Source organism: Globicephala melas, chromosome 11, assembly GCF_963455315.2.
Source record: "Globicephala melas chromosome 11, mGloMel1.2, whole genome shotgun sequence".
NCBI classification, from domain to species: domain Eukaryota; kingdom Metazoa; phylum Chordata; class Mammalia; order Artiodactyla; family Delphinidae; genus Globicephala; species Globicephala melas.
Window position 1 is genome coordinate 52,624,857 of NC_083324.2, and position 20,892 is coordinate 52,645,748.

Consider the following 20,892-nt stretch of genomic DNA (forward strand, 5'->3'; position numbering starts at 1 on the left):
TTTTAAACCCTGATTATTTACTCAAGGTTGGATAAGAGGATTTTTGTAAGTTTTCCGAAGCTGCAGGAGACAGAAATGTTGCTGGATCCTTGTTTAAGCTTAGGGCACCGTCTGCTAAGGGTCTGTGCCAGTGAGGGGATGTGTGTCAGGCTCCCCGTGGCCTTTCCTCCCTTGGCGGGACTTCAGGGTCCCCAGGAGCTCTGGCCGCCATTCGCCCTGGAGTGAGTCAGCTTCTGAGGCCTGTGCACCAGCCTTAATTCTCCTTGCTGGAGCCAGTGTCCCTGACGGCATCACCAGACACAGGAAACGTGACGTTGATTGAAGTGGGACAAGCTGGAGAGGTTTGTGTGCACAGTAATGTATGTTCTTTGTATGATGTGGCGGGAGCTTGCCGAAGGCGTCTTGGCTCCTGGAAATCAGGGACCAGCTGCGTTTGGTTTCCAAGGAAGGCAGACAGCAGGAGACGCTTGGTCCCTGTGGTTTGTTAAGCATCTCCCTGCGAGTGTGGCAGTGGGTGGGAGGGGTGCACTGGCTTGTGGGCAGATGGGAAAATCACAGTTTCAGAAGAAAGAACAACTCTTCACTTCATAAAACTTGCTTGAGCTATTGATTTGTTTAGTTTACAATCAGTGCTTCGTGAGAGCAGCTAATTTCAAGCAGGAACAATTGCACTCCAGGTGGAGCTCCTTTTCTCTCTCTCTTTTTTTTTTTGGTTTTTGTTTTTAATTTCTATTTTATATTGGGTATAGTTGATTAACAATGTTGTGTTAATTTCAGGTGTAAAGTGATTCAGTTATACACATACATGTATCTGTTCTTTTTCAGATTCTTTTCCCATGGAGCTCCCTTTCTTGTTGAGATGTATAAGGACCTTGAAAGCTGTGCCCACCCCCTTGAGTGCAGGATGGTAGCGTGATTTGCTTTCGATTGTCCTTTTTCCTGCCACACAAGACACCCAGGCCTTGCCCTCTCCTGCCCCGCTGCCCTGGGTGGAGGGGATGTCTGCTAATATAGGTGACCACCCAGCACGTTACTGCGAAGGAAGTAGCAGCTCCATCACCTTGGCATTGAAGGGAGTGTGTCTGAGCTCTCTGGCTTTGGTGGCAACTGACGGGAAATGCAAACTCACAGTGAATGGAGACAGCCACCCTTTAAAACTTGCCTGAAACCCAGAGGAGGGGGAAAGAGCAGGGAAGGTCAGGAGGGCAGGTATATGGGACGGTGGCCCTGCTTTAGCCCGTCAGACTCGTAACCACAGTGACCTTGGCTGCCATGGGCACTGCAGCACAGGAGCTGAAGCTGGAGGAGAGGTAGGCGGCTTCCAGGCATTGACAGCAAGTGCTGGCTCCTGTCCCTCTGTCTCTGATTTCCCAGTGTGGAATCAGGGTGGCCCATGGCCCCAGACTCCCCCTCTGGTTAGTCTTCTCTGGACCATGGTGGGGGTCAGGGGCCCTCAGTTATTTCAGTATATCTAGCAAAGCACCTTTCCAGTGATGTCACATAGCACACATGACATGAGTCTAGGGAACCAGGCACATGATGGAAACTTGACTTGTGGCTGGAGGAAAGCCCCATGGCCTTGGGAATAATTTGAGCAGTATGTCTATGGTAAATGTCCATTTCAACTGAAATCTTAAAAATGCTACCCCAGTGGAAAGAGCACCATATTCCCTCTGGAGTGTTGGTGAGGAAGGACAATTATAAACACCTTGATCGCTAAATAACTTTTGTGTTTTGGAAGTAGATGAGATGGTTCTTTGTAATGAGACTGAAAATGATTAGTTTTTGCTTGGATATTTGGGCAAGTCTGTATCCTTTTATATTAAAATGTTTGGGCTCCCGTGTTTCTGTATGTTAAGTTCATTAGTAATTACCAGTCAGCAGCAATTAGAAACAATTACGTAGTGTTTTGTGTAGAGTGCTTTTGCTGACATAGAAACAAGTACTATGAGAACATACATAAATGAAGAATGGTGAATAGGATTATTTCTTTCAACAGAATTGTGAGGACAGCTGTAATTGTAGCCAGAGTTCTTGGTAATTAGGTATTGGAAAATTATGCGCTCAGCAATCCACCTTGCATATTTTATTAACTTGCCTGCTTCCTCTGTAATTTGGAAAACTGGAATCAAGCAACTGAATGAATAAAACTTGCATCAAGGAACGTGCAGGGTCTGTTAGCCAGGTTGAAGCTTAGCATTATTATAAAATTTCAGACTTTTTCTTTACATTTTCATTTTTGTTTCCCTCCATAAATTAATGCCAGCACTGAGCCTTTTTTTTTTTTTTTTTTACTTGCTGTAGTGATATTCACTAATGGGAATAGAAATAATTTCAGAGTAAATTTTCCCATAAATAAGGTAATGTCAGTTTCTGGGGTGTCTGACTTTTGCTTATAAACAGAGAAATTTACGTTAGCTATAGTGCTCTGGGTTGTACAAGTTAACAGGAGAATATTATTTGGGAATAGCCAAGGTGAAGGGACTCACACTTGAATATTATAGTTAGTTTCTTAGAGGGCAGGAAGCTTTCTTGTCAGGGGAGGTGCTTAGGCTAGAAGGCTCACTCACAGGTGAGGGGAAGATGAGAGGGCTCCTCAGGTGCTTAAAGGTGGGGCCTGCACCCCAAAGATCGTCTTCTGGGCTTCCCTGGTGACGCAGTGGTCGGGAGTCCGCCTGCCGATGTAGGGGACGCGGGTTCGTGCCCCGGTCCGGGAAGATCCCACATGCCGCGGAGTGGCTGGGCCCGTGAGCCATGGCCGCTGGGCCTGCGCGTCCGGAGTCTGTGCTCCGCAGCGGGAGAGGCCACAACAGTGAGAGGCCCGCGTACCACAAAAAAAAAAAAAAAAAAAAGATCGTCTTCTGCCCACGGCCGGGAGGACCAGTTTATGGAGAAACTCTATCTGGGCAGGCTTGGGCTCTCTGCCCTTGCTAAGCACATGGGTTCGGTGCTGTGCTTCTAGCTTCTCAGGACCAGGCTGGTGATTTTTACTGATGATCTCGTTTTAGCCAAACTCAGGCCCCGAATTGGTTTTGTCAGAAGATGAGAAAAGTGACACTGAAGATCAGGAAGAGACAGAAGTGGGCGTCATGGAGGATCAGCGCAGTGTAATCCTTCACCTCATTTCTCAGCTCAAACTTGGAATGGATCTGACCAAGGTAGGTGGGCGTGTCCCCTGGGGCTTGTGGCCAGTCGTCTGGGTGCCTTCTGTCCCTCACAGGCTTTCCCGCTCGGGAGACTGGGGATGCAGAGTGGGGAAGGGTCAGAGCTGCAGTCAAGTGTGGATGTTCCGGGGATTATTGGAAAGGATGTTTTATGTAAACGATTATCCCCAGACCATGAGCCTTGCGTTTGCTTCTCTGGAGGAGCTGCGACGCTTCAAGGGCAGGGAAAGCACACAAGATGATAAGGACAGTTCAAGATGGGATTTCTTTGTCTCCTGCTGTGTCCTAGAGAGGATTAGAGGTGACCTAGAGAGATGGACGTGGCGCATTGGCCACAGAGAGAAAACAGGAGGAAGGAAATGGTGTGGGCAAGAGTGAGGCTGCCTCCACCTGCACCACCACCACCACCCGCCCCTGCCCCCCCCCACGGCCTCTGGGCACCTGGCCACCTCCTGTTGCTGGCTGTCATTGGCCTTAACCCCATTGATGATCCAGACCTCGCTGCTCACGTGGAGAGCTGTGTGCCCGCTTGTTGGTAGACGCACAATAACTCTTGTTGGTGCTGCGCCCATCCCGGGAAACCTCATCGAGAAGACCCAGCATCCTCCACGCTGGTGGCCGGGCGATGGCCCCCCGTGGAGCCTTCCCCGCCTCCGGGCAGTGGCTTCGTTCTGGAGGAGAGAGGGAAGGCCGCTCTGCGTGCAGCTGAGAGGTGTGTGGGCATCAGGAGCGTTGTGGGTGGTGGGAGATGCCTGGACTCAGCTGTCCAGCCCACCCGGCTTCCCTTGCCCGTCCTGACGCTGATGCCGAAAGCTCGGCTTCTTTGCACTGGTGCCGAATCGAATCTTGGAGACAGAGTTTTGGGTGAAGTAGAAAAGAATAGCTTTATTGCTTTGCCAGGCAAAGGGAGACACAGCGAGCTCCTGCCCCACAAAACCGTGTGTCCCAAACCGGGAGGTAAGGAGTTCAAGGGTTGGGTTGCTGATAAGGATCAGGGTGTGTGCGGGGCCTGCACTCCTCCAGTCTGGCCTCAGGTGGTCTTCTCTGGAATGAAGAATGCTAACATTTTCCATTTGTTGAGGGTTTTCTTTCTGCAGAAGAGCTCAAAGATGTTGTTATGTGTATCCCTTGAGGCGGAACCAGGACCCTGCCCCAAGGCTGCACTATAGTTTCCTGACTGCTCCTCCCTTGTCTCTGCATCCCCTTCCTTCCCTGATTAGCAACTGTTTGAAAGGCTTCCATGCCCTGGAGCCCCACAGGGTCCTGCTCAGTTTCGGTAGGTGCTTCCTGATTAGGAGGGAGGGACGCGACCATGGGAAGGGTGTGCTGGCAATGAAAGTTCTGGATCCGGAAGGCCTACTTGAAATGGTCGGAGCCCCTGAAGGCGCAGCCTGGGGAAACTGCCTTGAGGGTCGTGGGCTTGTTTGGCTGCAGGGAAGGGGCTGGATTCCACAAGCTCAGCTTGGCCTGGAGGCCAGACCAGTGAGAGGGAGGGGGCGGGTGAGACAGGCTCTTTGAAGAGGAAAGCTACAACAGGGAGCCTCAGAGGGGACAGAAAAGCCTTTTCTTGGGGATGTTCTCATGGGTTTGATCATGAGGGAGTCTGACATCCTGGGAACCTGCACTACTTTCCATGGGATTGGGGGCGCATGCTGAGCAGTGTGACCTGGAAGGTTCCCTCGTCTCCCCTTTCCCTGCCCTCTGCTCGGGGGCTCCACACACCAAGCTGACATCCTGCTGCCTTCCCTTCATTTCTGTCTCCTGGCCATGTAATTTGCATCCTTTTTGCTAGAAGAATCGTTTAAGTGCTTGCCTTTTAAAAAGCCCCCTCTCTGATTCCTGTCTGAGTGTAGACCACTCAGACGGAGCTTTGAGTGAAGACCTGGGGGCTGGAATCTGGGCTGTGACATCACTAATTTGACCCCAAACCATGTTTCCAAACTCTGGTTCACAGCCCGTTTTGTGGGTTGTAAAACCAGTTTAGTGGGTCAGATGATCATTTCTAAAAAATGAAATAAAATACATTAGAAAATACCAGAGTGTACAGCAGGTGAAACTTTTTAGTTCTGTTGATACGTGTGTACTGGGTCACCATGTGAAATATATTTGCATCGTGGATCATATTCTATAATTCAGTGTAGACTCCTGAGTGATACAGGAGAGAGACTGTCAGAGTAACCGAAGTTGCCCAGGTCAGATGTGGAGAAACCCAACAGCACTGAGGGGACTGTATGACGGCAGGTGGAGTGTGTCAGAGACATCACCTTCTGGCTCCTGTGTTTTATTTTTTAATTTTTTTATTTGGCTGTGCCGCACGGCATGTGGGATCTTAGTTCCCTGACTGGGGATCAAATCCATGCCCCCTGCAGTGAAAGCTCGGAGTCCTAACCACTGGACCGCCAGGGAAGTCCCTCTTGTTTTAAAATATGGAAATCATGAGAAGTGTACATCGCCTTTTCCTAAAAGAGCAAACGTGTTTATCCAACAGTCAGCTATCAGAAAGAAAAACTTTTCTAATCTATTGTTCATTAACTTATTTACTGGGAAGAAGCTGTTATTCAGAAACCAAGGGAACATTTGACAAGCTGAAATACTTGTGAAAGGAAGAGGGAAACCTTTTATTGTCCCATGAGGCTTTTGGGCTTTCGTTGCCCTGCCCTGTAAAAATGTTGATGAAATTGTATCTTCCCCTTTTTAAAAAAAATTTTATTGAAGTATAGTTGACTTACAATGCTGTGTTACTTTCTGCTGTACAGCAAAGTGATTCAGTTATACATACATATATATTCTTTTTCATATTCTTTTCCATTACGGTTTATCATAGGATATTGGATATATTTCCCTGTGCTATACAGTAGGACCTTGTTGCTTATCCATCCTATATGTAATAGTTTCCATCTGCTAATCCCAAACTCCCCCTCCATCCCTCTCCCACCCCCTTCCCTTTGGCAACCACAAGTCTGTTCTCTGTCTCTGAGTCTGCTTTGTTTCATAGATACGTTCATTTGTGTCGTATTTTAGATTCAACATATAAGTGATATCATATGATATTTGTCTTTCTCTGTCTGACTTACTTCACTTAGTATGATCATCTCTAGGTCCATCCATGTTGCTGCAAATGGCATTATTTCATTCTTTTTAATGGCTGAGTAATATTCTATTGTCTACATGTACCGCATCTTCTTTATCCATTCATCTGTCGATGTACATTTAGGTTGTTTCCCTGCCTTGACTATTGTATATAGTGCTTCTGTGAATATAGGGGTGCATGTATCCTTTTGAATTATGGTTTTTTCCAGTTATATGACCAGAAGTGGGATTGCTGGATCATATGGTAGCTCTACTTTTAGTGTTTTGAGGAACCTCCATACTGTTCTCCATAGTGGCTATATCAATTTACATTCCCACCAGCAGTGTAGAAGGGTTCCCTTTTCTCCACACCCTCTCCAGCATTTGTTATTTGTAGATTATCTCTTTCCTTATTGTCTCTTCTTGGCTCTTGTCTGCGTCATTCAGTTAAGCTTGTGCTAAGCTGGCAGTGGACGAGCTTGGCCTGAATGGCACTCGGTTCGATGAGCAGGCGCCCTGGAGAGGTTACCTTCCACGACTTGAGGATGAAGCTTTGATCTCTCTGTAAAATAAGTGCGCAGCCCCATCTTTGTGGAGGTGTCCAGCACAGCTGCATTCCCAGGTCACCAGCCTCACTGGGCCTTGAGTGCTGTATTTTGCTTTAGTTCATTAACCGTGGTCAGCAGTTTCCTGGGCAAGTGACCAGTGGGGTGGTATAACATCCCATGCTCAGAAGCATCCCAGGCTTGGTTTACTGCTCTGCTGTTGCTGTCTTGAAATTCTTAATCATTTTGAACAAGAGGACTTGCATTTTTGTTTTTCACTGGGCCCCCCAAAGTAGGTATCTGGTCCTGCCTCCAGAAGCACCTTGGTCTGTCCTCCTTCCTCAGTTGTGGTTCCAGAAGCCCAAGTTGCTGGTGAATTCCTCTACTGGATAACCTGCTACAATTGCACAAATCATGGGTAGCCCAGGAAGGAAAATGAGGGAGAAAGGAGGAGCCACAGAAGATGGAGGGCACAGAAGGGCTCTTTGACAAAGGGACATGTAGGTTGAGCCTGAAGGGTGAGTGGGCAGTAGTGGAAGGAACTAGAGGAAGGGCATTCCTGGTGGAGGGAACAGCATGGGCGAAGCCAGAGAGTGAAGGCGGTGAGGCTGGGGGGAGTGTATGCTGGCGGGGCATGGGGGAACCTGGAGTGGGGGCTAGGGTTACATCTGCAGAGCCTTGTGGGCCATTGAAGGAGGGTGAACCTGATCCTGAGGGTGATGGGAAACCTTTGGAGGCCTTGGAGCAGGTGGGAAACGTGTTTTTCAGAGTTGCTGCCCTGATAATTTGTGGGCTTCAGGGAGGGGGTGCCCACAGGATGCAACGTTGAGCTTGGGGGTTTATGACGATTTTTACCGTGTTTTCAGGGCTATGAAAGGCAGCCATCAGTAACGCACGTGCTCTCTCATCTAACAAGTACTTATTGAGCACTACACCTGCCAGGTACTGTTCTAGGCGCTGGGAGTGCAGCAGTGAACAAAACAGTTAGAATCCACGCCTCACGGAGCTTGTGTGATGGTGGAAAGAGACAGACAATAAGCTAGAGAGAGAAGAGAAAAGAATGTGGAGATGCAAACACAGTGGAGAGACACAGAGCATGGCGGGTGGGGATGGAAAGCTGATGGGGCCGGTGAGCCTCTTAGATGAGCCGCTCAGCGCAGGATTCTCCAGGTGTCACTGGAGTACAGGCAGTTGAAGATGAGGAAGCCAGCCAGGTGGCCATGTAATGGAAGGCTGTTCGGGCCAGCGGGGTCAGTGAGTGGACAAGGCCCAAGGTGGCCCTTGCCTGGCATTTTGAGGACGAGCAGGGATCCAGAGTCTGGATCAGAGTTGACCCGCGTGGGTTGGCAGGACATTAAATCGGCAAGACAGCAGGGGCTGGATCGGAGGGCCTCGCCGGACATTGTGAGGACCTGGGGTGTTGCAATGGGTGATGTGGGTGGCTGTCAGAGAGTTGTGAACAAAGGAATGCAGGGCTTTCCTTGTATTTTAAAAAGATTGTTTTGACTCTTTTGTAGAAAGTAAACTGGGACAGGGCAAGTGGGGTGCAGGCAGCAGGGTCAGGGTGGGAATGGAGGAGGTGACAGACAATGGCAAGGGCAGTGGCAGTTTCTGGGTGTACTTAGAAGACGTGCCAGCAGGCTACAAGTATCCTTTTTGCATGTGGTTTGGTTGTAAGGTATGAGCAAAAGAGGAATAAAGAATGACTCTTAAGATTTCAACCTGAGCAACCGGAATAATAAACATTAGAGCTGCTGTTTGTTTCAGTGACCTATTGCTGAGGGATTGACCACTCTAAACGAAGTGGCTTAAAATAACCATTTTATTTATGTTCACAGTCTGGGCTGGGCTCAGCTGGGTGGCTCTTTTGCTGGTCTCGCCAGGGGTCACTCGTGTGCCTGTCATCAGCTGGTGGGCTGGTTGTAGGCTGAACGTGGCTGGGACAGCTGGGCCTCTCTCTCCTCATGAAGTCTTGTAACCTTTCTGTCTCCATGAATCCTTCCCACATGGTCTGTCCAGCTGGGTTGCCAGACTCTTACACAGTGGCTCAAAGCTCCCAGGAGGGCCAAACTGGGTGCTGATAAGCCTTGGGCCCCAAACTGACACTGTCACTTCCACTCTGTTGATTAAAGTGCCCCAAGGGGACTCTTCAGGGGTGTGAATTCCAGGGGCTTGGGTTCATCGAGGGCCACCCATGGAGCAGACCACCGGCCCCGCTTACCAAGGGGGGAGAGGCTATGGGAAGAGGAGGTTGGGGTGTTTGGGGGGATGTCCCAGATTCAACCTTGGGTCTCTTGGGTCTGAGGGATCCATTCAGTTCTGCATCCAAATTGAGAGGATGTGTAGGCAGCTGAGTAGAGAAGCCTGGGGTTTGTGAGTGAAGCTTGGGTACCAGTTTGGGAGTGAACAATCTGCAGAGGGTGGTCCAACGCAGGAGATGGTAACCCCCCTTTAGGGAGTGAGTAGAGATGTAGGGGGAAAGTCCAAAGGTCGAGTCCGGGGAATCTGTATGTGAAGGCTGGAGAGATGAGAAGGGTCCAGCAGAGGAGACTGAGGAGGGTCAGCTGGGGGGAGGGGGGGTAGGAAGCAGAGGAACATGATGACATGAAGTCACACACAGGCAGTGTTTTAAGGAGAAGGGAGTTCTCCGCTGCGAGGCACTGCTGCCAACACGCCTGCAGAGGGACCACTGCCTTTGTTTTGGTCAAAGTTTGATTAGGTGGCTTCAAGGGAGGATGGGGAGAAAAGTGGTGACAGGGAGTAAAGATGGAGTTTCAAGGAGCTTTGATGCAAAAGGGAAGCAGAAAATTGGGACGAAGCTCTGGAACAGAGATCTTTGGTTTCTGAAGATGTTTGAATGCTGATGGGAACGGTAGGTCGGGAGAGAGGGCGGGGATGCCTGCGGGAACTCGAGAGGGGAGGGGTTCTGGGATCCCGTGCGGGTGCGGAGGGTCTGTCCCTAGCTAGGACAGCCCACCGTTGTAGCAGGAGGCAAGCAGCAGAGCGGAGGGGCGGGGACCCCGGGGGACCCTCAGCTCTGCGTTTACGCACGTGGTTCTGAGCCGGGACGCGCCCCAGCTGTTACCTCACTTCTGAATGTCTCTGTTTCCTTGCCTGTAAAGCAAGGATAATCCCGTCTTGCTCCCACATCTGCACAGCCACGTGTCAAGGATTCAGAGCAAGTGAGGGTGATGAAGAGGGAAGGGCTGTTAGAGATTTGGGGAGGGAGGAGGCAGCAGGGATGAGTGGCCCTCTCAGGCGGAGGAAGGAGGTGGCAGGATTGCCCCTCGCCCCGCCCCGGGGCGGGGCACGTAAGGATTCTAGGTCACGAATTTAAAGTGAGACCAGCGAGCATGTGTCTCTTTTCTCCAGGTAAGTTGAGCTGCCAGGTTGAGGCTCGGAGAACGTGAGGAGGTGGATTAAACCAGGGTTGGGGTTTGCTGGCTGACCCCCCAGAGGGAGAGAGGGCCGAGGGGCCAGGGGGTGGTGGTGGTGGCAGATCAAGGAAGTGAGTGTCAGGTGGGGCAGGGATGCCATGCTGGGCGTGGAGGGAAATGAGGCGACAGGGGATGGTGGACGTGATGGGGTCGTGGGGCTGGGGCTGTGATGGAGTGAGCTGGACGTACCGGGTGATGGGAGGAGGGGGGTGCTTGAAATTGAGATTTTGGGGGGGGTGGTTGTGGGGAACAGCAAGGTCCAGGGTGGGCCTGTGACCTCTGTGGATTCCTCAAGGGATTTGGTCTAAACTCAAATTTTACAGATTCAGATGGGACAGAGATCTGCTGGAAGAGGGGATCGTGAGCCCTTCCAGAAGGCATAACTGATTCCATAGAGCAGGTGGGAGTCTGGGGCTGCAGACTGTGGTTGAAACTAGTGCAAAGCAAAGGTGGATTGAACACTCCTTGGGTGCCCCGTGCACATCCTGTCCTCAAGGATGTTAGACAAGATTTGTACATGGAGAGAGAAGCTTGCTGAGATCGTTGTGAAGTTTCTATGATTCTTAAAGAATTATTTAACTGGTTCCAGTAGAGCTGTTTGTTGAACCAAGAGGAGACGTGGTTTGTGGTTGCGTTTTGTGTGCCCCTGGGATAGAGAATTGCCTCACGACAGACACCCACGTGCCTGCCACTGGGTTCAAGGACGAGAACATTCTCATGGCCTGCGTTCCTGCTCACGGATGCATAACCTCCCCCCAGGTCGCTGCGTTGTCTTGTACTTCCTCCACAGGTGGCTTCTTGGTGTTGTAATGATACAGTGGACATCTTGAACTCACAGCTTTTTCCTTGATTGAATTATTTTATGAGGCTGAATTTCCAGCGTCAGTCACAACAAGCACGGATTAACAGTGCTGTGCTTAAGCTCCTTCTTCTAAGGGGGAAATTTGCCCAGGTCCACGTGGTTGTCGCTGCCAAGAGATGAACCTCGGCTCACGGTTTCTGACTCTCCTGCAAGCTGGGCCGTTTATTTATTTATTTATTTACTTACTTATTTATTTATGGTACGCGGGCCTCTCACTGTTGTGGCACAGGCTCCAGATGCGCAGGCTCAGCGGCCATGGCTCATGGGCCCAGCCGCTCCGCGGCATGTGGGATCGTCCCGGACCGGGGCACGAACCCGTGTCCCCTGCATCGGAAGGCGGACTCTCAACCATTGTGCCACCAGAGAAGCCCAGGGGCCCTTTTTTAAAAAAATATATTTTTATTAAAAATAAACTTTTATTGAAGTATAGTTGATTTACAATGTTCTGTTAGTTTCAGGTGTACAACAAAGTGATTCAGGTATATATATATATTCTTTTTCAGAGGGTTTTCCATTATAGGTTATTACGAGATACTGAGTAGAGTTCCCTGTACTATAACAGTAGGTCCTTGTTGTTTATTTTATATATAGTAGTGTGTATCTGTTAATCCCAACCTCCAAATTTATCCCTCCCACCCACCTTTCCCCTTTGGTAACCATGTTTGTTTTCTATGTCTGTGAGTCTATTTCTGTTTTGTAAGTAGTTTCACTTGTATCATTTGTTTTAATGAGTGCCTTTCCTGGTGTCCCAAGCACCATGAGATGCACAGGAAGGGAGCTGGCCCTTTAAGGAAACCAGGGGGAGCATTCCGTGGGCCTTCGGCAGTGTGAATCCTCTCCTGCTCATTTTGTAAGGCTGGATTTTTATGTACTTCCCCTGGTTTCCTTAAAGGATTGCACAGGTCACTCTCAGGTGGTTTTGGCCTCCCTTCCTTGCTTGTCTGCACCGGGTAGGTTTCCCAGACTGAGAACAGAGTATTATGTAGATGACTGTCAAGGTTATTAGGTTAACTGATGTTTCTTTGGAGAAGTCACACCTGCTCTGGCCTTCCATATCGGAGGCCCGCTGTGCTTCCCTTTGTGGGGAAGGGACGGACCATTGCTCTTTCGGGGGACCCTTTGACTTTCTCGATGGGTGATCAATTGTTTCCAAATTCTAAGATCCCCATCCAAACGTAAGTTATCTACTTCTAGATTGATGCAACTTTAGCCGTAATTAATTGTTCTCTCAATCCTGAGTGCAGATCTTCTTCTTTTTTTTTCCTTTCCCCAAAGTAGTTTATCGTCTTAATTATGTTAATGGCAGAAAAGGCAGCCCTGACTGATGGCTCAATATCTGCAGTAGCGATGGCAGCCATTTGGCTGCCATAAGTCTCAGCAGCTGGGCCATCGCTCACCGCTCAGTTGGAGGCAGACAGTCCAGTTAGTCCTCACCACTTTGTGGCTCCCTGTCTGCAGTGTCCACTGCCCAAGAAACAGATGATTAAGTGACTTATTGGCAAAGGGACCAACAAGAAGTCAGGGAGATCACAGAAGAGAGAGAATCCACTTTAATGAAATGTCTTGCCCACAGTGGTCATTGTGCTGGCTTGAAAGGACATAGGTTGGGTATTCTGCACAAACACCAGCAAGAGATGAAAGGGGAGATGGTCACCCCACTCCTGCCCATTCTCCTCCATCTCTCTGGGAATTCTACTTTTCCCAGCGCGGACAACGCCACAGCATCACTGTCAAGTGCAGAATACATGCCTCGAGGGTTGCATCTGTTGTTGGCTGTGAGACCACATTCCCTGTGTCTTTCATTTCAGGAGGGTTGTCTTTGACAGTAAGTTCTCAGGTACTGCATCCCTAGTAGAGCCTTTTTTCTTTTTCTTTTTCTTCCAGCTCTTTATTTAGCACATCTTCCAATCTACAGTAGAGTTGCAAGAGTAGAACAATGAACTTCCACATATATGCTTCACCTTTATTGGCCAATTGTTAACATTATAACACTTTGTATTTTTCTTTCTTCTTTCCCCTCTCCCACTCTCTCCCTGCTTCTCTCTGTCCGCCACACAGCAGGTACACACGCACATGTATGTATGTGTTTATTTTTTGATGAGCCATTTCAGAGTAGGTCGTAGACATGACACTTTTCCCTGACATCCATCAGTGAGTGGACCTCAATGAGCCATCAATGACCTAACAAGGTCATTCTCCTACACGACACATTTGTCACCCTGGGGAAATTTAACATGGCTTTGATACTGTTTCTTACACGCCCATAGTAAAATTTCCCCCCAGTTGTGCCAATAATGCTCTTTATAGCATTGATAAGAGCAAAAAGAACCCTGTGGATGCTACAATGTGGGTGTGTGCTGGGTACAGCGAAGTGGGGGGTGGATGTAGGAGGAGGTGTCAGAAAAGACCTCACGGAGGAGTTTACCTCCTATGAGCTGAGTAGCTGTTTCTCACTTAGACGAGGGCAGGAGGGAGGGCAGCAAAAGGAAACAGGAGTGAACTCGTGTGTGTGTATGTGTATGTGTGTGTGTGTGTGTGTACATACTTGGGAGGGCTGGGGCAGAAAGTGAGGGATACTGTGGGACTGGAGGAGGAGGGGGCCAGGCTGGACTTTGTGTCTTACAGAGATTTTAGAAAGATGACTCCAGCTGTGGTGTGGAGAAGAAATAGTGGCAGGCGTGACAGCTGGAAGGCGGGTTAGGAAGCGTCAGCTGTACTTTTCCAGACAGGGGGCACCGTGAGTGTCCTTAGTTGCCTATGGTCTCCCTCCCATCTGCACATTAATGACAGTCTTTGGGTTGGTGGATTGCCTTGTCATCCAGGAAGAGTAGAACGGACTAGAAGGTGGGGCTCTCGTCCCACCTTTTCCCCCTGGGCTGCCTCCTGACCCCTGCAGGAGAGGGGGTGGCCAGCCGTCCCGGTTCTGACGTCCAGTGACCGCTCACCTCCCTCGTCCTCTGAGGGAAAGAAGATGCTCTCGTTGGCCCGAAGCAGAGAATTGTGATGTGTCGGGTGATGGACAGAACTTGGGGGGCAGTTGGGAGCCCTGAGGTTCCCCACATTCTCCTACACCTTCCCTGCCTTCTCCCCAGTCTGTCCCCTCACCTGTGAGACCAGGGGCTTGACCTGCAGCATCCCGAAGGGGCCTTCGGGTTCTGATGCTGAGCGATTTAGGATTCTGCCTGGGGTTCTTTTTTCTATTTGTTTTGTTTTAATCCTTCAGCTTCTGAGTGCAGAAATGCTAAGTTAGGGGAAATGCCTTAAACTCTTGCCCTTTTCCAAAGTACCCCAAGAGAGCGTAAACATCCACGCGATTCTTTCCTTTTAATTTCAGTCTCGGGTGCAGCCCTGACCAGAGGTGGGATTGTTGTCGGAGACGCCCCATCCCACGCGGTTGGGGAGGAGGAACCCGGGTCTTGGGACCGTCTTCACGTGGAGCTCCTCAGTGTAACTCTGCACCCTACCCCTGCCCTCCATCAGAGGGCCCCCTGCCCGGGAGGGAGCGCAGGAATGCAGTGTTTCAGGGAGGTCTGGAGATGCGGACCTTGGTGGCTTCTTTTCTTTTGCAATTGATTTGGTCGCATTGGCGGGGGGGGGGGGGGGGGGGGGGGGGGGGGTGGGGGGGGGGGTGGGGGGGGAGTTCCAAGGTTGCTGAAATCCACAGCCTCAACCTGCACAGCCTGGGTGGGGAGCATTCCTGGGGGGACCTTGAGTGGCTCTGTGGGGGGCAGGCATGGGAGGCACAGCCGGGCCCCCGTGAGGCTCATGAGAAGGGCAGGCCTCACAGGGCACGGGGACGGCAGCTGAACTTGACCTGTTCCCACGCAGAGACGTAGGAGGTCATAGCAGTGGCGTCTGAAGGCGATTCTGAGCCAGGATGCACTTTTCCCGGCCATCTCAGATCCTCAGATACTCAAGTTTGTCAAGTTGTGGCTCAAAGAAACTTAGGAAATCTCCATTAATTTGCATAGCTGTGTTTTAAATAACGTTTCTTCTTCTAGTTTATTATAAAAGTAAAGCAGAAAGATACTCAGAAGGAATGTAGAAATCACTCACTTCTGACACCCAGAGAGACATGTTAGATTGGGAGTGTCGCTGTGATACCTGGGTTGTGTGACATGCTCATTTTATATCTGGCTGCTTTGCGACTTAGCGAGGGTGCGTTGTCCTCTGACATAGTTTTCAAGTGGGACAGAAAAGCATTAGAAGGGGTACCAACCTCACCTCCCCAGCGGGCTGGGCTTCCCCCAGTTTCCTCTGAAATCTCTGTGCTTTGCTGCTCTCGTGTCCACCTGTCTGTCTCATGTCCGCCTGTCTGTCGGGACACCTCACTTACACGGTATCTCCATCTTTCCCCGGGAAGGGTCCCAGCAGGCTGAAGTGGGGGCCAGGTCACAGATCTGTGTGTGGTATTATTGGTTAGCAATGCTTTCGTGGGAGTTGGGGCCTATGATGTGACAGAAGGACAGACCTGGCCATGTAGGGAGGAGTGTAAACCGGCTGCGTGACCTCGGTCAACCCCTTCCCTCACCCGGACGGTTCAAGGGGGAGCCAGCGGGTCAGGGCTGGGCTTCCAGCTTCAGAACCCCGTGACTGCCACCACGAGAAGCAGAGTGAGACGCTCCAGGCCAACGCAAGCTTGTCTTGCAGCCGAGGGGTGGAATGGTAATACGTCAGCAGACCACTGGCGGGGGTGATAGCATATCAGGGACGGTGAGGGCTTCCCAGCTTCCCAGAAAGTCCATCATTTGCTTTAAGTGACCTAATCCTTGGGTTCTAGGCACTTGGGTTGTATGGTGCCTGAGGGACCTCTGGGATCCACTTTGGACCAACGAGGAGTCCCTGAGTGCCTGACAGAGCATCCAAGTTTCTACCTGTCTTTCGTAATGGGGCCACTGATACACTGAGGGGATGGCCCCTGTGCCAGTCCATTTACCAGAAGCTTCAGTATTAAGTACCAGCCTACTTCTTTGTAACTTCTGCTCATTTCTTCTGACCCAGCCTAGGGGGCAGCCTCTACCCATGGCCCCTCTTCTCCGTGGCAGCCACTGTGGACACTGCCCTCTAGCTGGCCTTGCCTCCGGAAACGTTTGTCGGGCCCTTTCCACATTCCTTCCCTGCCCTGATCCTGTGAGGGTTTATACGCTGCTCTTCCTACAGAGATCTCCAAACAGATGTTCTCAGTGGTGGGTCCTGCTCTACCTGGGCCCCGCTTTGACGCAGCACCAACGAGCCCCCGTATCTGTGTTTGTGGGAACACACTGAGCATCCCCCTTGGTCGTGCCCGATGGCAGGAAGGATACGAAGAAGCCCTTTGGAGCTATTTGCTTCACGTCTCTAAATGATGGGGGCTGCATGTTAGCAGGGCGCTGGCCATGGAGGGAGGGACAGAGGCTGTTGTTTCAGCCCAGGTGAGCAGAGAGGAAGATGGCTCAGAGCAGTCTAATCCATGAAGCTGGGTTGGCGTTGATGCCACCGCTGCGGCCACTTCCAATTTCTTGGATGTTCTTTCCTCTGATGTGTCACGTGTGCGCAAATCAGAGGAACTGGTCCCTGGCACCCGCCCTTAGGACCTTTCTTTTTTCCTCTCCAGCTTTCTCCTGCACCCACAGGGCTTGCTGTCTGACTTTGTCTCCTCTGGTCGCAGGTGGTGCTTCCCACGTTCATTCTTGAGAAGCGGTCCTTGCTGGAGATGTACGCAGACTTCCTGGCACACCCAGACCTGCTGCTGGCTGTCACTGCAGGGGCCACGCCACAGGACAGGGTCATCGGCTTCGTGGAGTATTACCTCACCGCCTTCCACGAGGGCCGCAAGGGCACCCTGGCCAAGAAACCCTACAACCCCATCATCGGCGAGACGTTCCACTGCTCCTGGGAGGTTCCCAAGGACAGGTTCAAGCCCAAGAGGACTGCCGCCCCTACTCCCTCCGGCCATGAACACCCGATGGCCGACGACCCTTCCAAGAACTACAAAATGCGGTTCGTGGCCGAGCAGGTGTCCCACCACCCGCCCATCTCCTGCTTCTACTGTGAGTGCAAGGAGAAGAGGCTGTGCATTAACACTCACGTATGGACCAAAAGCAAGTTCATGGGCATGTCCGTGGGGGTCTCAATGATCGGGGAAGGTAAGCCAAATCGCTGGTGGAGTTGGGCTCTGACCAAGGGACATTTGTGTACCTGATGGACACTTGAGGATTTGTGTGTGGAGGCCTTTGTTTTTATTTCGTTACGGAATTGGGAGTAAGTGGGCGGGTTGGAAATATGGATGGGTTTTGCTGTTTGGGAACCAGGTTCTGGTCATTTCCCAAAGCGGCCGAGGCGATGGGGTAAGTGGGATGCAGCTGTTTGCCTCTTAGACTGCCCACCTGGATCTTCACCTGCTGCTCATGTGTGAGCCGCCTTACAGATCCTTTTCTTTCCAGCTCTGTGTGAATATTAGAGTTGGCTTCAAATCTATGAAAACACATTTTTCTTCATTCTCACCAGTTTCTGGCTCACAGACAATGAAGACCATAGTGCTGCCTATTCAAAATCTGCTCATAAATAATTCCCAAGGCAAATCTCTGGACGCTGGGCTTGCAGTTCTGAAGGGAAAACCCGGTATAATCAGACCACTCGTGGATCACACGTTTCTCTGTTAGCAGATAGCTGTGAATGAAGGTTATTCATTGTTTGAGGGAAACTGTAATCATCCTTGTCAAATTCAGGAACCTGTGTTCGTGGTTCTTCAACTTCTTTTGAGTCGTAAATCCCTGTGAGATTCTGGCTGTAGACTCTCAGGAAAAAGAAAAATCCAACACAGAATGTGGCTTTCAGTTTCAGGGCACACACGGCTCCTTGGAAGCCCTTTCCAAACCCCAGGAGATGAGAACACCTTTCACTGACTTAGCACGCTCTTATTGAGCGCCCACTGGTTGCCAGCCCTTGCCTTGGGAGCCATGGGTACTTGAATGAGCAAAGCAGACAGAAGAATCTCTGTTCTCACAGAGCTCTCTCTTCTGCTGGGGAAATACAATTGTGTAGTGCTTTGGAAGGTGTGAAGTTCTATGGAGAAAAATGAAGGCGGGAAGGGACCTGGGAATAAAATAAAGGATCTAGGAATGGTGGGGAGAGAGCAGTGGGACTTTGGGATGGGTTGGGGTGGCGGCTGGGAAGACGTCACCGAGAAGGTGACAGTTGAGCAAAGACCCAGGGGGGGATGAAGGTCCCAAGAAGGTGATGATGGACAAGCTTTGTCGATTACCCGGGGAGTGTGTCTTGGTGGAGAGAACAAGGCCAGAGGCAGAGGGGCCAGAGGCAGGGGCATCCCTACATGCTGGTCTGAGACAGGGAGCCTGTGTGGGTGGAGCCGGGAGAAGGGAGGTGGGAAGGAGAAGATGCCGTCGGAGAGGTGACTGAGTCCAGGTCACGTGGGGCCTCGGGGGGCCACCGGCAGGGGTGTTGGCCGTCCCACTAAGTGAGCTGCCAAGTCTCTGTGGGCTTTGAGCAGAAGAGTATCATGATCTGACTTTCAGTTTAGCAAGATTGTTCCAGCTACTTGTTGAAACTAGACCATAAGAGGGGGAAGGCGACGCAAGGAGACCAGTTTGGAGATTATGATAATAATCCAGGCAAAAGGCGATGGTGGCTTGAACCAGGGCAGGAATGGTGCGGAGGCAACACAGGCTGGGAATCTGGATGAATTCTGAAGTGGAGAGATCAGATGTGGGGTATGAGTGAAAGGTGATGCCAAGGCTTTTTTTCTTTTTTTAAAGATATTACATAATCATTGGCGCTCTTCCCTACATTGTGCACTGCATACCCATGACTCATTTATTTTGCAACTGGAAGTATGTACCTCTTAATCTCCCTCATCTCTTTCTCTTCTCCCCTCTGGCAACCACCTGTTTGTTCTGTGAATCTATGACTCTGTTCTGTTATGTTTGTTCATTCGTTTTAGATTCCACCTATAAGTGAAATCTTACAGCATTTGTCTTTCTCCGACTTATTTCACTTAGCACAATACCTTCTAGGTCCATCCCTGTTGTCACACATGGCAGAATTTCATTCATCTTTATGATTAAATAATATTTCATGGTGTATTTATACCACAATTTTTTAATCCATTTGTCTGTTGATGGGCACTTAGATTGTTTCCATATCTTGGTTATTATAAATAAGGCTGCTATGAACATAGGAGCGCGTATATCTCTTTTAATTAGTGTTTTCATTTTCTTTGGATAAATACCCAGAAGTGGAATTACTGGATTGTATGGTGGTTCTGTTTTTAGTTTTTTGGGAACCTCCGTACTGTTTTCCATAGCGGCTGCAACAATTTACATCCTACCAACAGCGTAGGAGGGTTCCCTTTTCTCCACATGCTCTCCAGCATTTGTTATCTGTGATCTTTTTGGTGATGGCCGTTCTGACAGGTGTGAGGTGATACATCATTGTGGTTTTGATTTGTATTTCGCCGATGATTCGTGACGTCGAGCATCTTTTCATGTGCCTCTTGGCCATCTGTATGTCTGCTTTGGAAAAATGTCTGTTCAGGTCCTCTCCCTATTTTTCAGTCGGGCTGTCTGGTTTTTTTTGATGTTGAGTTGTATGCATTCTTTGTATATTTTGGATATTAACCCCTCATCGGACACATCTGGATTGGATGTGAGGTATGAGAGCAAGGTGACATCAGGCTTTTGACCTGAGCAACTAGAAGGATGGACTAGCCATTAACTAAGGTGGGGAAGACTGAAGAGGGGATTAGTTTGGAGAGAGAGCACAGGAGCCCAGTTAGGTTGTGTTGGGGTTTAGACATTTGAGAGGGGGGCTTGAGCAAGCAGTGTCTCTACAGGCCAGAGTTCTGGGTGAGGTCCCGGCTGAGGTTAAAGCTTGGCATGTAAAGCCTGGAGACTTGTATGTGTTGCGTGTCTGTGTCGCGTGAAGGGTCGGCCTCTGATGTTCGGGATCTCGGCTGCCCTGTTCCTTCCAGGCAGCCGGTAGGGGTTGCAGCCTTCATTCACTCTGCACAGCCCTGGACAAACTCTTAAGGCTGTGCGTGTGTGGGACACCACGTAACACCCTCTGCTGAGACCCTCGGCCGTAGCATCCCTGGAGCAGAGCTGGCATTTGCTGCCCTCACTTCTTCTCTCTGCTTGAAAATTCTACTTAGAACTTCTCAGTGAAGAAAGCAGAAGGAAGATTCTGGAGAGAGACTGTGGAAGGCCCCTTCCTGGCCACCCCCCACCCCCATGTATTCCTGCTGTCGACGGGCCTGGAGAGGGTCAGGGGACCATCTCTCATTCTTGTGAGGCTTTAAGTTTGTCTCAGTCCTTTCAGTAGCTACGTCCCCCTTTCTTTCATGCTAATTAAATGTGAGCTCTGTAACACACAATTTTTCTGATTTTTCACACAAAATGCTTCTAAGAATCCCCAGACTTCGAAGCCAAAGGTTCTGGTTCCTGTCCTCAGGGCTCCTTTGGGGTGTGGGTTATGGGGAGGGCGGGTGGGGGAGGTGGGATGTTTTTCTTTCCTCACTCCATTCCCTGCACTGATCCAGCACCTTCCATGCATTTGTTGATAGGGCATGAAGTGACGTTTTTTTCCCACCTTTCATTTTTCTTTTCTTTTTTTTTTTTTAACTTTTGGCTGCCGTGCAGCGTGTAGGATCTTAGTTTCCCAGCCAGGGATCAAACCCGCGCCCCCTGCATTGGAAGCGATGAGTCTTAACCACTGGACTGACAGGGAAGTCCCTCCAACCCTTCATTTTAAACATTAGATGAGTCCACTTGAAATTTTGTATGTAAATACATGGGCTTACATTTTAAATTATTGCCCTA

General features: G+C 50.1%; 1 protein-coding gene across 9 annotated transcripts in view; it reads left to right on the forward strand.

Moving 5' to 3' along the window:
- OSBPL10 (oxysterol binding protein like 10) overlaps positions 1–20,892 on the forward strand; it is a 375,388-nt gene that overhangs the window by 338,153 nt on the left and 16,343 nt on the right. For 8 of the 9 annotated variants that reach the window (XM_060307431.1, XM_060307436.1, XM_030830040.2 and 5 more), the window contains 2 exons: positions 3,009–3,158; positions 16,725–17,202. In XM_060307431.1, coding sequence (XP_060163414.1) covers positions 3,009–3,158; positions 16,725–17,202 — 628 coding nt within the window. The remainder of the gene's footprint in view (positions 1–3,008; positions 3,159–16,724; positions 17,203–20,892) is intronic. The other variant, XM_060307432.1, reaches the window with a different exon arrangement.